The sequence below is a fragment of the Polypterus senegalus genome, chromosome 1 (assembly GCF_016835505.1).
Source record: "Polypterus senegalus isolate Bchr_013 chromosome 1, ASM1683550v1, whole genome shotgun sequence".
Taxonomy (NCBI): Eukaryota; Metazoa; Chordata; class Cladistia; order Polypteriformes; family Polypteridae; genus Polypterus; species Polypterus senegalus.
In genome coordinates this window covers 222,698,631-222,714,128 of record NC_053154.1, presented here as the reverse complement: position 1 = coordinate 222,714,128, position 15,498 = coordinate 222,698,631, and the positions used below count along the sequence as shown (strand labels likewise).

The following is a 15,498-nucleotide window of genomic DNA, read 5'->3' as shown; positions in this document are numbered from 1 at the left end:
TATTGTAGAATCAACTCTCGGCAGTGGCCAGCAGGGTGGCCGTGCGACACATTGGTATGGGCGCTGTTCTCATCCCTACCACCTTCACCATCACTTCCCCTACCTCTTAAAATTTTAAATCATTCTTGAAGCAGATTGAATGCTTAAGTGAAAAATTAAGGAAAAAGTACTAAATAATTGCAGCACAAACACTGACTTAATCAGTTTTACGCAAAAAGATGCAGACGAAAGAAGAGAACAAGAGGGCTGCTAGACTGGAGAAAAAAAAGAGCTGCTCAGGAAGCAGCAAACGCCTCAACCTCTGAGCAAATGAATGCTAAATGTACAGAGAAAGAGTAGGAAAACTAGGAATGCTCAAGTCAAGTGTATTCACTGCACGTTATCATGCAGTGCGCCGCTACTTGTTTATATATATTTCATCATTTAATCATTAAACTACTTTGAGCTACATCATTTACAGTATATGAAAATGTGCTATACAGTATAAGTAAATGTTGCTGTTGTTGTTATTTAACTATATTTTCCTTTTGCTTGTTAATACTGCTACGTATTGTATATTGTACTTGTGAATAATTATACAATGGGGCGTGACAGAGGGACAGTCCCAAACGTTATAGAGGAAAGTTCCAGGGATATGTAGAGATCAGAAGAGATGGTGTCTAAACCCAGCTTACGGTGTTGTGTTAAGCATTTGAGTCAAAACGTTATGACAGAAATTACAATTTAAAAAAAAAACTTAATTTGAGAACTTAGATGTTACATTAAATTCCATAACCAAAGGAACTCTTGAGACAAATTGTGTGTGGTAGTTGGACAGGTAAAAGCCAATACAGGGGGTGAAAGCATCAATGAAGAATGTATGCTTTTCAGTTGGTATAGGAGTTGCTACTGTTATGGGAAATGTGGCATAAGACAAGGGTAGGCCCACATGAGCCCCTAATAAAGAGAAGGGAACACTACAAGATTCCATAGTCCTTTCTCTGTGGGAGATGTAGAAGGATCTTTCAATAAGTGAATGTTCTGAAAGGAGTCAGTTAGATCTTTTACATTTCCAATATTCTTCAAAAAGGCAGTGATTTCTGTACCAAAGGAAACAATGTGGAAAGTCCTAGTGGCACTTCCACTGAGACTTTGACACAGACACACATTTTCAGGAAAATTCCAGATCGTTTAGACCTTTTCAGTTTGCATATCTTCTCAGATGGTCCACAGAAAATGCCATAAATCTTGCCATTTATGCCAACCTGGTAAAACTGGATAATTACAACTGCTATGCTAGAATGATGTTTATAGGCTATAGCATGGCATTTAGCACTGTTACACCATCAAGTGATCACCAAGCTCCAAGTCTTGAGACTTAGTGGCATTATCTGAAGTCAAATAAATCTTTACCTGACTTTGCAGTGCACTACTTCATTAACCTCCAGCAGTGCCACACCCCAGTCTGCCAAATCTGCACCAATGATGCTGCTAATTTTGAACACCTACATTTTTCAGTAAATGCCATAAAGTTATTAAACCAGATGCTGTCATTTACTTTGTTAAAAGTCATCCTCTGAATAATAAGACATTTAGCTTGCACCAACATTCTTTCCCTTACCCAGTCCTTGTTGCTGCATCTCTATGTATGGAGTTTTCTTTTCCATTTAGTTCAATTTCTAGCATTGCACATTTTTAGTCTTCTTTATTGTTATCCTGTACTGACTATAATATTATATTTATATATATTTAATCATTTTATTATACTTTAATATACCTTATTTGCACTGCTAGGTTTTGGACTTTGTTCTTGTGGTTAAATATCCATTATGCACTTTAAACTTGGAAAGACACTCTGCAAATAAAATTAAAATAGATCTCACTCTTAGCCAACATTAGTTTTATCATGAATTAGCAGAAATGAAACCTTACCTGTGGTTTGTTTGAATGAAGTCTGGCAGTAACCTAGAAAGCAAAGTGTCTGTTTAGAGCCTGTAATAAAATCTACAAAGAAGGGAGGCTAGAAGATGAACTTGGCATCTTTGTCATTTTATTAAGAGCTACAGCGCTCAATGTTAAAAAGGAAACACCAGTAGTGCCATGAAGGGGTGATAGTAATATTTTCAGGTAAAATGTGAAGGAATGTATTACTATGTAAATGAAGACTTTTTTGGCATTAAGCATTTTATTAATGGCCAAACTTAACCATTTAGTTTTTTTCAGCTAAATTATAATATTCTTGAAGTTCATGCTAAATATTCTGAGAAAAGATTAGTGCAATACTAAAGTAGTTCCATTTGGACGGCTCAATTGCACATTGATAAATCCATCCATTCATTTTCCAACCCGTTGAATCCAAACACAGGGTCACGGGGGTCTGCTGGAGCCAATCCCAGCCAACACAGAGCACAAGGCAGGAATCAATCCCAGGCAAGGCACCAACCCACCGCAGGACACACACACACCCAGCACACACTAGGGACAATTTAGAATCGCCAATCCACCTAACCTGCATGTCTTTGGACTGTGGGAAGAAACTGGAGTACCCAGAGGAAACCCACACAGACACAGAGAGAACATGCAAACTCAACGCAGGGAGGACCCGGGAAGCAAACCTGGGTCTCCTAACTGCGAGGCAGCAGCGCTACCACTGCGCCACCGTGCCGCCCACATTCCATCCATCCATTTTCTAACCCGCTGAATCCGAATACAGGGTCACGGGGGTCTGCTGGAGCCAATCCCAGCCAACACAGGCACAAGGCAGGAACCAATCCTGGGCAGGGTGCCAACCCACCGCAGGCCGCCCACATTGATAAATGATAATAAAAAATATGATGGGTCCATTAATATCACTTTCCCTACAATATAGCTGTGGTTTTATCAGTTAAATATTGTAGGCCAATCTTTTATTATATGACATAAAACAGGAGATTTTGCAACTTTGAAAAAAATATACACTGTTATTTTATGATTGTGCTGTAGGTAGAGTGCAATAAATTAATATTTGTAAATACTTGAACTGCACTTGAAATGCACTTATGGTGCTAATAACTGTGCCAAGTTCTTTCAGAAAGACTGATATATATTTGAGTTATACACCCAAAGACATCACTCTGATGTGTACACTTCAAAAAAATGTAAACTCTTGGAAAAGTCAAAGTCAAAATTTTACTTTTCACAATGCTACACACATACATACATACAGTATATATATTATATTATATAAAATATATATACCTGCTGTAAAAATGATGCTCACTGTATACAGTACACCAAACTACAACAATCTCAAACACTTAGCAGTGCCAATGCTACCACAGACAATTGCTATAGCTGGCAAACATACCTGGGCAGATGATGGCAAGCATTACTAGCAGACCTGCAGCTGTTTTCATTGTGGTCTCCATGTTTGTCTCGTATAGTCTCTGGCAGTTTACAGTTCTGCATGTTTTATATGGATTGGACACACCCATTCAAATAAAACAAGAATAGGCACCTTTGTTATCTGTCATTGCACAATTAGTTTCATAAAACAGCGGCACTATAATGCACAGATTGAGCAGCAAATCATCTTAACTATATTTTATCATTATTGCAAATTTTGTCAAGCAGATTTGAGGTAATAAAGGAATGATGATTATTTCATTAAGATATTTGTAGACTTTGATCTACTGTTTTTTTTTCAGGTGCTATAATGTTTTACATTTTAGGAGGCCACATAACCTTCTTTGCTTTATCTTAGTAAATGTGATTCATTGCCCTCTGTGTAAGAGTGCAGCAGACTCTACAATTTAACACTTGAATTGTCTGACCATTATTTCCACCTACCTTTTCTGTTAAAGAGGCTGGCTAGCTCAGCAATACTGGGGAAATGGCATGAGCCAACCCAAATGGGGTGTCAGTTTACAGTAGGGTAAAACTGCACACGCATTTTATCATAATGTGCCAATATACAGATTAATGAATGAGCAAACATGCATGTCCTTCGAAATGTGGGAAATAGAGGAAGACTCTGACGGGAAATAAAGACAGAATGTATAAACTCCCTTTAAATAGGGACCAGCCCCAGACATTGAACTGGGGGCACTAATACTTTAAAAAGCACCCCATCTTTTTTTTTTCTTTTTTTTTTTTCTATAAAATTTTTTTGAACAGAATAAAGAAATAAACAAAGAAACAGAATATATGCAATTAAAAGATTAAAAACCAATACAGATAGCTCAATGGGAATCAGGCTTTAGAAAGAAACAATTTAGAGTCAACAGGGAACGAAACAGCATCTTTCCAGTGTGGTGGCAATGGTACCTGGAAAAAACAACCTCTGCTGGATTGGACAAAGAGAACGTGTATGGGGCAGGCAAGTAAGGAATAAGAAACTGTTTTGAAAAAAACAACTAATAGTAAGTGACAAAGGAACAGTCCAAAAACATGCAAAGGAAAATTCTAAGAACATATAGAGACCAAAGGTTACAGTGGATATATCCAGCTTACTATGTTGTGTGTGAAGCATTCCAGCCCAAAGTTTATGATATAAATGATATACATAAACACATATATAAATATTCACGTTAAAAAAGAAAACTTAATTTGAGAACTTTAACATTAAATTCCACACCCATATTGGCTCTTCTGATAAGTAGTGTCTGGAAGCTAGACAGGGCAAAGGTATAATATGAGGGGACAACATCAGTGAACATCTGATCTTTTTCAGTTAGTATGGGAGGTGCCACAGTAAGGACAGGGAGTGCAAGTAGGAAAATGGGGCAAAGGTGTAAGGGTAGGCCCATTGAAGCCCATAATAGTTAGAAGGCAGCATCCCAAGATTCTATCATCTCCTTTTCTAAGATGATGGAAGAAGGATTTTTCAGTAACGCAAAGTTCTTCAAAGAGTCAGAGCAGATGGAGTGTCAAAACCCTTTTTAAAAACCTACAGCTAATTATATAAAGGTATAAAATCTTTTTTATGGACTCAGTAAGAGATTTTACATTTTCCACATTCTTCGAAAAGACTCAGAGCAATTAATGTGGAATGTTCTAGCGATTATTAACTTTTGGAGCTCACTTCCATTGGGATGAACACTGAGATACAAAGTACATTTAGAGGAAAATTCTAGATAATTTAGACCACCTCCAGTTTGCACATCTTCTAAACTGGTCAACAGAGAATGCCATAAAACTTGCCCATTGTATTACCTAGATAATAAAAGCTGCTAGGTTTATGTGATGTTTATAAAGCACAGATTGGCATGTAACACTGTTGTACCACATAGCGTGATCAACAAGCTTCTAGTCTTAAGACTTAGTACCACCACCTGAAAGTGTACTTTGAACGTCCTAACTTGGTGCTGAGAACAACTGCTGTACCGCTCATTCACTCATGATAATGTAGCCAGAGACACAGCTTCAACTTTATCATTGAACTGTTAAGCGCATCACCATTGTAGGCCTCATTACCAATAATGATGTGATGGCTTACCCAGGATTTCAGGGCAGCACTCTCTCCTTCGGTGTCAGTAAAACCAACGAGTTGGCTGTAGATGTCAGGAAGCAGGAGGAATGTGACAATTCATCTACACTGGAGATGATTCTGTAGAGAGGTTTACATTTCTTGGAGTCACCATCACTGATGACCTGAAGTGAGCAGAACACATCTCTTCTGTTTGCCTTTACCTCCTCAGACATCTAAGGAAAACCAGAATGTGTCCACCTATGCTTATAAACATCTGCAGGTGCATAGAGGAGTCCCTCTTCACTGGCTAAATAACTTCCAGGTATGACAACTATCAGCTGAACATCACTAAGCACCACGGAGGGTGGAAAGTCAGTTCAGAATTTTACTGATTCATGGGAAATACATATGATAGTCTTCCTTAGAAAGGCAGACAGTTATTATTAGACCTCCGCCACTATGCACAATCACTTTTTTCCCATTTGTGTTCTGGCAAACATACATGACTGCTAGCACTCACACCAGTAGATTCAGGGACAGCTTTTTATTTATACTATTAATGGTATTACTCAACTAGTTTGTAAATAATTCTGAAACTCACGTTGTACTGTGTAGACATGACAATAAACTCAAACTCAAAGCAAACTTGAAGTTATGACCACGAAGGAGCAAACCCCACACACAACTTCACCAACACAGTTACGGGTTCAAATAAAACTGTTTAATGTTCACAAACACCTTTTACAGGCTTCTTCGCAAATACTCCCAACCCAACTAAACTAGAACAGATACTCACTATTGCTTTAAACTCCTTCTGTTGTCCACCATCGCCTGACTCTGACTTCCCGGGTGAACCAGAGCAGCTTCCTTTATGCAGGACCTGGGAGTATTTCCGGTGTGATTACATTGCATCCAGGAAGCACTTTTGGGTCAAGCAGAAGCTCCCCATGATAGGAGACTCTGCCTCCAGGTACTACCCCTAGTAGCACCGGAGGACCCTAACACGGCACATGGTCCAGGGAAGCAGTCTCTGTCCATTCATTTTAACGGCCTCCCAACCAGGAAAGATACCACTAATCAACCTGGTCAGGATGCCTGTCCACAAACATCCTTCCATTAAAAAGGGAAACCATAAGTCCTGGCTGGGATGCCAGGCAACCCATGTTGTCAATTACAAAGTAGATACTGCCCTAAGAATGGATGCAAATTCAAAACCTATGTCATCCATTTGTTTTTTGAATCCCACACTTTTCTGCCAATCAGTCCCACAAGAGTCACCAGTAAACTGAGATGACTTAATTGCTATGAAATATCTTCAGGTTTCTCCTACTACAACTATTAGCATGAAAAGTTTAATTGTTGATATGTAATTTTAACTTTTAGTTCAATGTTGTTGGGAGGTATTCTGCATGTTTAGAACTTGGAACATCTCCTGGCATATCAGGTAACTGTTCTGGTGAGATTGTCCCATCTTAGCTTCAAGATTGGGAAGGGTATGCGGAAAATTTGTAAAGAAAAGAGAAAGAGAGTAAGTCATTCTTTTTTGTTCTTTTAATTAATGAGTAGTATTACTAGATACAAGACCCTCCAATAACAGAAGTGAAATTGATGAAAACAAAAATTGAATTAATTTTCTTAGTTTGGAAAATGTTTCCTAAAATGCTGGAACATGGGGTGTCAGTTGCAGTGTGCTATGAGCTCAGAATGATCCTGGCCTGATCTGGTCTTAGTTTGTATTTACGGTCACAAGAATAACTTTCAAGTTTAGTGCTATTGCAGTTATGCCTCAGAGCTGCAGACTAGCAGTTGACCAAGACTACGTGAAGCTGCAGTGAGCTTTTTAGAATTGGTGAAGGGAAAAAAAGTTTCATACAAACTTGTGGGCATGTTTAACAGACTTAGTACTGTGGGTATTGTTACAAAATTATTTCCGCACATATTAGACAGACTGTTATTGACATGAACAAACACAAATATGCCATTAAAAAATATGGAAACCATATTTATATTTATTTTTGGGCAGATGTATAGTTTGATAGTGAATGAAATATATTTAACACTAGCAAAATACCCACGCTTCGCAGCAGCGAAGTACTGCCTTAAAATTTTTATTAAGAAGAAAATTAAACCTTTTTAAACTGAGGGAAAATATGCCAATAATTATTTAAGGATCTCTTTGTATACCACATTGTGAGTTCGGCCCTCCGGTTGTAATATGACCAAGCTGTGTACTGAGCTTACTCTTGAGCATGCAATGTACAGTTGGCCATGTGAACAGTAATCTTGTTTCAAATCTCACAGCTTGGATTGCTGCTGTCATAATCGGTTTGAGTTTCATGGTTTGCTTCAATTACGACAGTATTTGCAGGACTTGTGTTGAAGTGACATTCGGCAGCTGTCAAGCGTTGTAAGCATACAACCGGTTTCATTGATAACTTCACATCCAGCTTTTGAGAGTTTAAACATCCATAAACATCAAATTGTCCACTATTGAAATAGTCACCTGTGAATCTAAGATGTTTAAGAGGCATTGGCGGTTGTCAAAAGGTGTAAAATATTTGGCCATTTCGGTACACTTGAAAGCGACAACCGAACAATTTAGCGGAAGCCATCAACTCACATGCAGAACCATAGGTGAAGGGCTTAATGATTTTAACTCTTATAGTGCTCCTGGTAGTATAATTATCTCCAGTACCGTCTTCAGTCCACACTTTGAACCTGTCCCAGTCATTCAATACATAAGACACAATGTTCCTCCGGATATCAAGAGTGAGCCTGATATGGCCGTGCAATATGTAACAAAGAGAATGGAAAAGGTAGGTGCCATCTCCGTGCATGGAAACCATTTGGTAAGTGACAGTTCTTTGATTGATGGTGATCACCTCGATAGCCATGTTAATGGGGGTACGGATGAATAATAAAGGAAATGGGTACCTGAACAATGTAAAGTAAGTCTAAAATACCTACACAATAACTATAATCGTCATAAACGAACAATAAAACAGCGGAGAAGCCATGGATTAAATAAAAAGGCTGTAGTTATCAGCAGGGAGACGTGAATCCCGTGGCGAAACAAGGAAGGGAATGTAGAGACCAGAGCGATGGACGGCCTTATATAGGCAGGCAGCCAACAACGAGGGAGGTGTTGGGATGGGGGACCCAACGCCACCTCACACGGTGACCATGCTGCAGGCTATGGACGTATATATGTACGTAAGTAGGATTCAGTTAGCGTTGGGAACCTGCGTACCAAATTTCTTGAAGATGGGCCCATAAGTAACAAAGACCGTTGAAAAGTTCAATATGGCGGCTGACAGTGGCATCATACCACCGAAATAAGTACGTACATTGTTTTCGGTTAGCGCAGGGAAGCCGCCTACCAAATTTCGTGTAGATGGGGCCATAAATAAAAAAGTTCAATGTGGCAGACGTTGTTGACCATTATGACCGCAACGTGTAAAATTTAGAAATGAAACCTGCTTAACTTTTGTAAGTATCTATAAGGAATGAGCCTGCCAAATTTCAGCCTTCTACCTACACGGGAAGTTGGAGAATTAGCGACGTTGGAAAGTTCAATATGGCGGCTGACAGTGGCGTCATACCACTGAAATAAGTACGAACATTGGTTTCGGTTAGCACAGGGAAACCGCCTACCAAATTTCGTGAAGATGGGGCCATAAATAAGAAAGTTCAACATGGCGAACGTTGTCGACCGTTACGTGTAGAATTTCGAAATGAAACCTGCTTAACTGTAAGTGAGCTGTAAGGAATAAGCCTGCCAAATTTCAGCCTTCTACCTACATGGAAATTTGGAGAATTAGTGATGAGTGAGTGAGTGAGTGAGTGAGTGAGTGAGTCAGTCAGTCAGTCAGTCAGTCAGTCAGTGAGGGCTTTGCCTTTTATTAGTATAGATAATACCACAGAATAAGACAAGTGATACATGGAAATATTATATTGTGTAATATAAGAAATAGAAAAATACAGATCAATGTACATTTAACCATTAATCTTCAGTAAAAAGATGCAGAATCAGGGTTCTCAGGGTGCCCCTAGGATCCGAGCATGATCATGTTTGCATATGAAATCAAAGATTGGGAGGTTGTTTGGCAGGGTGCTGTCCCCCTCTAAGAAATTTTTCATCATTCCGTGATCTGCTTCATACATGTGTGATGTAACCCATTTGGTACTCCAGCCGGATTTGCACACTGAATGTGTATAAACAAACAGTACTGTCAGTATTTTCATTGGAGGGATATAATATTAAATAAATACATATTGATATATGGAAATGTCATTTCTTAGCGGATACATACCAAACTTGATGTACAATCCTGCCAAATGTCAGCTTTAGAAATAAACAGAAAGCAGTCTTTTTGTTGATGAATGAGTGAGAGGAATGAGCCAGTCAGTCAACTTTGCTTTTTATGTACAGTAAACAGATGAAGAACCACTGTAAAATGGAGTTCTCTAGCTCTATGAGTTGGTAGTGGTTGATGGATTGTGTTTGGATAAAATAATTGTATTTGTTGTATTGATTGACTTGGGTGTTTTTAAAATGTGTTTTACTTCTTTAATAAAATAAAATTAAAAAGTTTAAAAAGAGAAGATGTTGGTTGCAGTGATGAAAGAAACATAAAAAGTAGGTATTGAAGAACTGCTGCCAATTCCCACAGATAGAAGAGGACCAGAATATGAAAGAAAGTCCATGAGACTATGGATCCTTTATTCTGAGTGTCAAGAAAGCAGCCTGGAGGGGGTGATGTAATTCTATGGCATACAGTATGTCTTTATGGCACAACAACAAAATCATTCATTTCTGTAACACATTTGCATATACAGTATAGTACAGCTCAAACTGCTGTAAGAGAAAAAGGCAATTACAAAAATAAAAGTAAAAATGGAAAAGTCCTTACCATCCAAGAGGTCAATGTAAAGTATATCTTATTTTAGGCAATTTTGGGGTGTCTCATTAGTGTCTCATTTGAAAAATACAATATATGCTATGGTTAGATGGCTAAGGAGTGAATAATGTCTATGGGTTTCAAGGCCAAAAGACCACCCAAGCTCATATGTGCATTTTGCAGACATTAATGTCTATATACTGTATGATGAAAAATAAAAACCATGTGTTGGGTTCATGTATCTCCAATCAGACGATTCTTATGAGATAAAATACAATGCACAAGGCTATAGTAAAGTCAGCCTAAAGCAGTGATCTTCCCAGTTGCCAGACCACAATCCACACAAACATCTTGGGGAGAGATGCAGTGAATTATTTGGATTACAGATTCAAAACCAGCTAATTTCCACCACCTACAGGACCCAACAGAGTTCACATGGGTCACACCTTTGGCACCTTGCAGAGCTTTTATCTGAAAAATACAGAATGGGATGAACTTGAAATGAATATTCATTGCAAAATGAACTGGTTTGTAGTGCTGCAAAAATACTGAATATTAATCTCTAACAAAATGCAATTTGAAAAGAATTGAAGTGTGTGAAATGACACAAAGCAATTGTAGATATAATACAAAAGACTTCTTTGCTGTGGAAGACTTTCTAGGTGAAATTGATTTTCCACTATTATTATATTTAAATATTATTCAAGCTGTAATTGCACAAAATCATAAAATGGAGGTATTTATTCATTGTTATAACCTTTAGCAAGTGTGTTTCATCTTTGAGTTCAGGTATGGGTAGAGTTTAAGGACAAGGAAGTAAACTACTAAAGAGTGCCAAGGCCAAAAGTAAAACAATGAGTTATGTATTAATAATAAACTATACACTTGTTTCTGTTTATTATTAATTTTACATACAGTAGAGGATGTTGACATTTTTTGTCACTTAAAGATTAAGGATGCCAAAGCTCCACTGGGATTGGAACATTTTTTCTTTATCAATTTATTTGTTTGTCTAACATGATTACCATATAACGTTTCAGTTCACTTTCTATTATAGTCTCAACCACTATCCATTTTCCTGGTACTGGACTAAGTGAAGTTTTATGTACATTATTGTGGTTAGAATACTAACATGACAAAGTGCATCTCATATAGTATGGCACTCTTACCCACTCTTTCTTACTACTCTCTCTTACCATTCTTTCTTACCCACTCTTTCCACTCTTTCTTACCTCTCTCATACCCACTCTTACCCAGTTTTTCTTACCTCTCTCTTGCCACTCTTACCACTCTGTGGTAAGTGAGAGGCTACAAGAACAAATTCTCAGTAACATCTGCCATACTTCAAAAAGCAGATGGGTGCAAAAAAGATTGCTTTCCTACTGACACCTTATTCCTGTTTCTCACGTAACAATAGGTCTATACAATATTATAATAAATATTAAAAATAACAAAGAAATACTCATACATCACGTACATGAACTGAACCCATAGCTTTTCATTTAATGCACAGATATTCTAAACACTACACCACAACTTGGTGCTGAGTTTTTGGAATAGATTTCACCTTTCTACCCTTCTACTACCTGCTTCGAAAATTCAGTTTAAAGTGATTTTTAGACCTCATATATTATCACCAGTTTTACCAGGTTGAACCCTCTCTGACAGAAGTGTAACATTACAGTATTTCCTTCCACCTCAGTGTCTTCATCTTTGCTCAATTAATACACTATGATGTACTGCATCAAGTGAGAAAGAGGTGCTGACCAGTTTTAATGGTAGCATGGTGAATAGCATTCGAGTCTTACATCCAGTTACTCCAAGTTCAATTCCCATAGATGGCCAACAACTATTTCTTTCTTCAATATATTCAAAATATAAACACAAGCTTCTCAATAGTTGACATTATTCCATGACACTCATTTTCAAGTTTCAGGGTCTCATTTGAATAATCCTCGTTTTCCAGTCTCGGCTCAATGAGATGCATCAACACAGAGTGTTTTTCATTACCCCCATAAAGGCTTCCACAATCCACATTTACATGTACACTCATGGGATGCCACCAGAACAAATCCTCAATAACATTTCTCAAAGTTCAAAAAATAAAGAAAATTGCAATATGTTAAGATTTAGCACCTGTGACTTTAAGTTTCAAGCTGATGGTATCCGTGTTTTATTACAGTACAGTTTGGAAACATTTACAGCTTTATTTACTGTAATTGTCATCATTTAGAACATAACATATTACTACAACCTTATCCCATTATTCTATGCATGCTTTTCATTCCTTCAATGGTTTCTTTCACAACTCAAGCTAAAAATCAAACCATTTAAAATAACATAGTGGAAAGGGAGCACAGTTGGTAATTGGGGGGGTCTCAGGTTCAATGTTTTCATTTTTCATAATAAGACAGTAAGCAAGTAAGCTTTTTCCCCAAATTCAAGAGATCATGCAATTTGTTCTCATACACGCTGTCTCACCGGGTCACTTCTACAACTATACAGTTTATCTCCAGTTGGATGACCCCATCCATACCTCATTAATCTTAAGATTAATCATTATTTTAAAAGAGTGTCCTGAAATCATTCCTTCTTTTAACCTTGCTTATCCAGAACAGTGTTGCGGAAAATCTGGAGTCTATCCCAGCAAGTCTCGGTTACAAGAAACAATCCCTAGACTGGGCTCTGGCCATTCCCAGAGAGAACACACAAATCAATTTTACATCAACAATCTAACTATTCTGCACATCTGAGGAGTGTGACAGGAAACTAGAACAACTGGAGACCACCCAAACTGGGAAAATATACAGACTCCACAATGGGCACACCCATCTTGTCACTGATCTGATTCCAAATTCCCATTGATACAAAAAATAGCATGCTAACTCTAATTATCACCACAGTCTCCAATCTATTCAGCAGCAACTAAGAGTTCTGTAAATTGGAAGCGTCTTGAACCAATATCAGATGGAAGACAGTGGTCACAAGACAGGGTCTATTACATTCACGTCATTAGGTTTTTTCAAAGCTCAGATTTATACTTGAATTGATACAATTTCCAGGATGAAATGCATATTAGGCTGACTGCTGAAGCACAGTAACAATGTGGAAACTCATTGGTTGAACCAAGGCTGTTCTTAGCAGTTTGAGAAATGTGCAGGCCCTGGATGTGCAGGCCCCGGAAGGGCTGTGGGGGCGGTGTTCCCCCACAGCTCAGGAAGGTGTTCTAATAAAACGTCCGGAAAAGAACGATTAAATTTAGGATGAGGAGGGTATCGTGACACATGATTTGAGGGACCGGCACAGATGCCTGCAGTGCCAGGGGCATGACAGGGGCCCCAGGCCCACAGCCCGACAACAAAAAAAAAATTGTAAGTCGGGGCTAGGCCAGTGGGCCCCCCTCAATGCGTAGTCCGCATATGCCTAAGAACATCCCTGGTTGAACCCTGTCTGACGTGTGTCTAATTCATCAATTGTGCAGCTTTTCCTCATATACGGTAGATGTATACTCCAAAGATACAATCTGTTGTGATAGTGAGGTGGTAGCAGCAGTAACCTAGTGGTCATAATACTGTAAACAGTTGGCCTGTACATTATGACCTTGGAAGTCATGGGTTCAATCCCATCTTCTGACACTTATGCTCAATTCTATTTTTTAACTTCAGCCTAGTGCCTCTTACTGTAATTGATTGATATTACAAAAATAACTCATCAAAGAGGTTCAAAAAGGGAGAATATGGTGCAAGGTCTACCACAGAGAAGGTTGGGTGTTGCAGAAACCAAGCCTGAATGTCTGCTGCTCCATGAAAACTTACATTGACAGACATGTCTAATTAATCCATTATGTGGCTTTGCCCCATATACATATGAATACTCTGATGGTAGAATCAATTGTGTACTGTGTAATGCGTTAGTGGTAGCTTAGCAGTCAAGGACACACTGGAGATCATGGGTTCAGTTCCACCTTTTGTCACCTTAACAAATGTTTTTCTTCAATTCAGTCTCATGCCTCTAACTGTAAATATGACATAATTTCACATTGGATGGCATTGGTAGAGAAGTGTGGAGAAAAGATTTGTAGTGTTTGCTCTGTGGATCTCTGCTTTAAGGCTGCTGATTTCCAAACGTAACAATTATCTAACTTTGATTTATGAAAAGATTATATGAGAGTTCATCATGCAATTTGTGCTTGGAGATTGACCACTATGTGATGTGTTGAGCAAAGTGTTTCAGGGATTAGTAAAAAGAGCAAACTGCTGGATGTGTGTTAAGGGTTTTGTACCACTGAGCTCTGAGAATTGTGTGCCAATATGCAGTACCAGTGAGTATGTAATTGAGAACAACTACAACATCCAAACAAACAGTTCAGGGAACAACTACAGCCATGTAGACACACGTAATAAATATAGCAAAATATTTTTACAGTTTACTGCTGCAGCTACCAAATAGGAATAACAAACAACCATGTGGATTTTTCGATCCTTTCTATTTGATCAACTGAACAGCACTCTGTTTAATAATACTATTAAAGTGGTGGGCATACATAATTGACACAGCTCACATATAAATATATACAATATTAGGGTTAGGGTTAGGAATCTTCAAGACACAAATACACTGACATTTCCAGTTTTCCTGTGATTGCATGTTTTGCATTTAAATGTTTGTGCACATTTTTCAGTCATTTTTCACATTTTCACATTGTATTTAGTAAACTATTAGGATACTCGAGGGTCTATCCCATCCAACATCAACATTGGCTACTAAACTTCTGTGAAAACACACTGGGGTATTAGGAGATAAAGGTGAGTCTAAACCCAGCACACAGTGAATTCCCAGGAAAATATTCTGTAAACAAGGTCACCAGCAAATAGAGCATATTCACTGGGAGAAACACTTTGGTGAATTTCTCCAATCAACACCAGTGCTTACAAACAGTAATACTAGTCATCTAAGCACTTGCACTGACCATTTATGATTACATGGACAAAGCAAGCTGTTGAGTTTAATTACATATCTAGGACTAGTGATGTTGAAGGAATGCATTTAACTTCTACACCATCTGTCCTAGTGTGGCAACCTCAAATGAATTTTCACAATTTCTCCAACAGATACGGTTTATTGGTCCGACAATGGCACGGAGGATTTGATCCTGGTACCAAACAACAG

The 15,498-nt window shown here is 38.2% G+C and overlaps 1 protein-coding gene across 1 annotated transcript in view; it reads right to left on the bottom strand.

Moving 5' to 3' along the window:
* LOC120539356 (deleted in malignant brain tumors 1 protein-like) overlaps positions 1-3,396 on the bottom strand; it is a 33,663-nt gene extending 30,267 nt beyond the window's left edge. Inside the window, exons 1-2 of the mRNA XM_039769354.1 lie at positions 3,326-3,396; positions 1,912-1,944 (exon numbers count right to left, since the gene is read on the bottom strand). Of these exons, the coding sequence (XP_039625288.1) occupies positions 1,912-1,944; positions 3,326-3,386 (94 nt within the window). The 5' untranslated portion in view covers positions 3,387-3,396. The remainder of the gene's footprint in view (positions 1-1,911; positions 1,945-3,325) is intronic.
* Between the last annotated feature and the right edge of the window lie 12,102 nt (positions 3,397-15,498).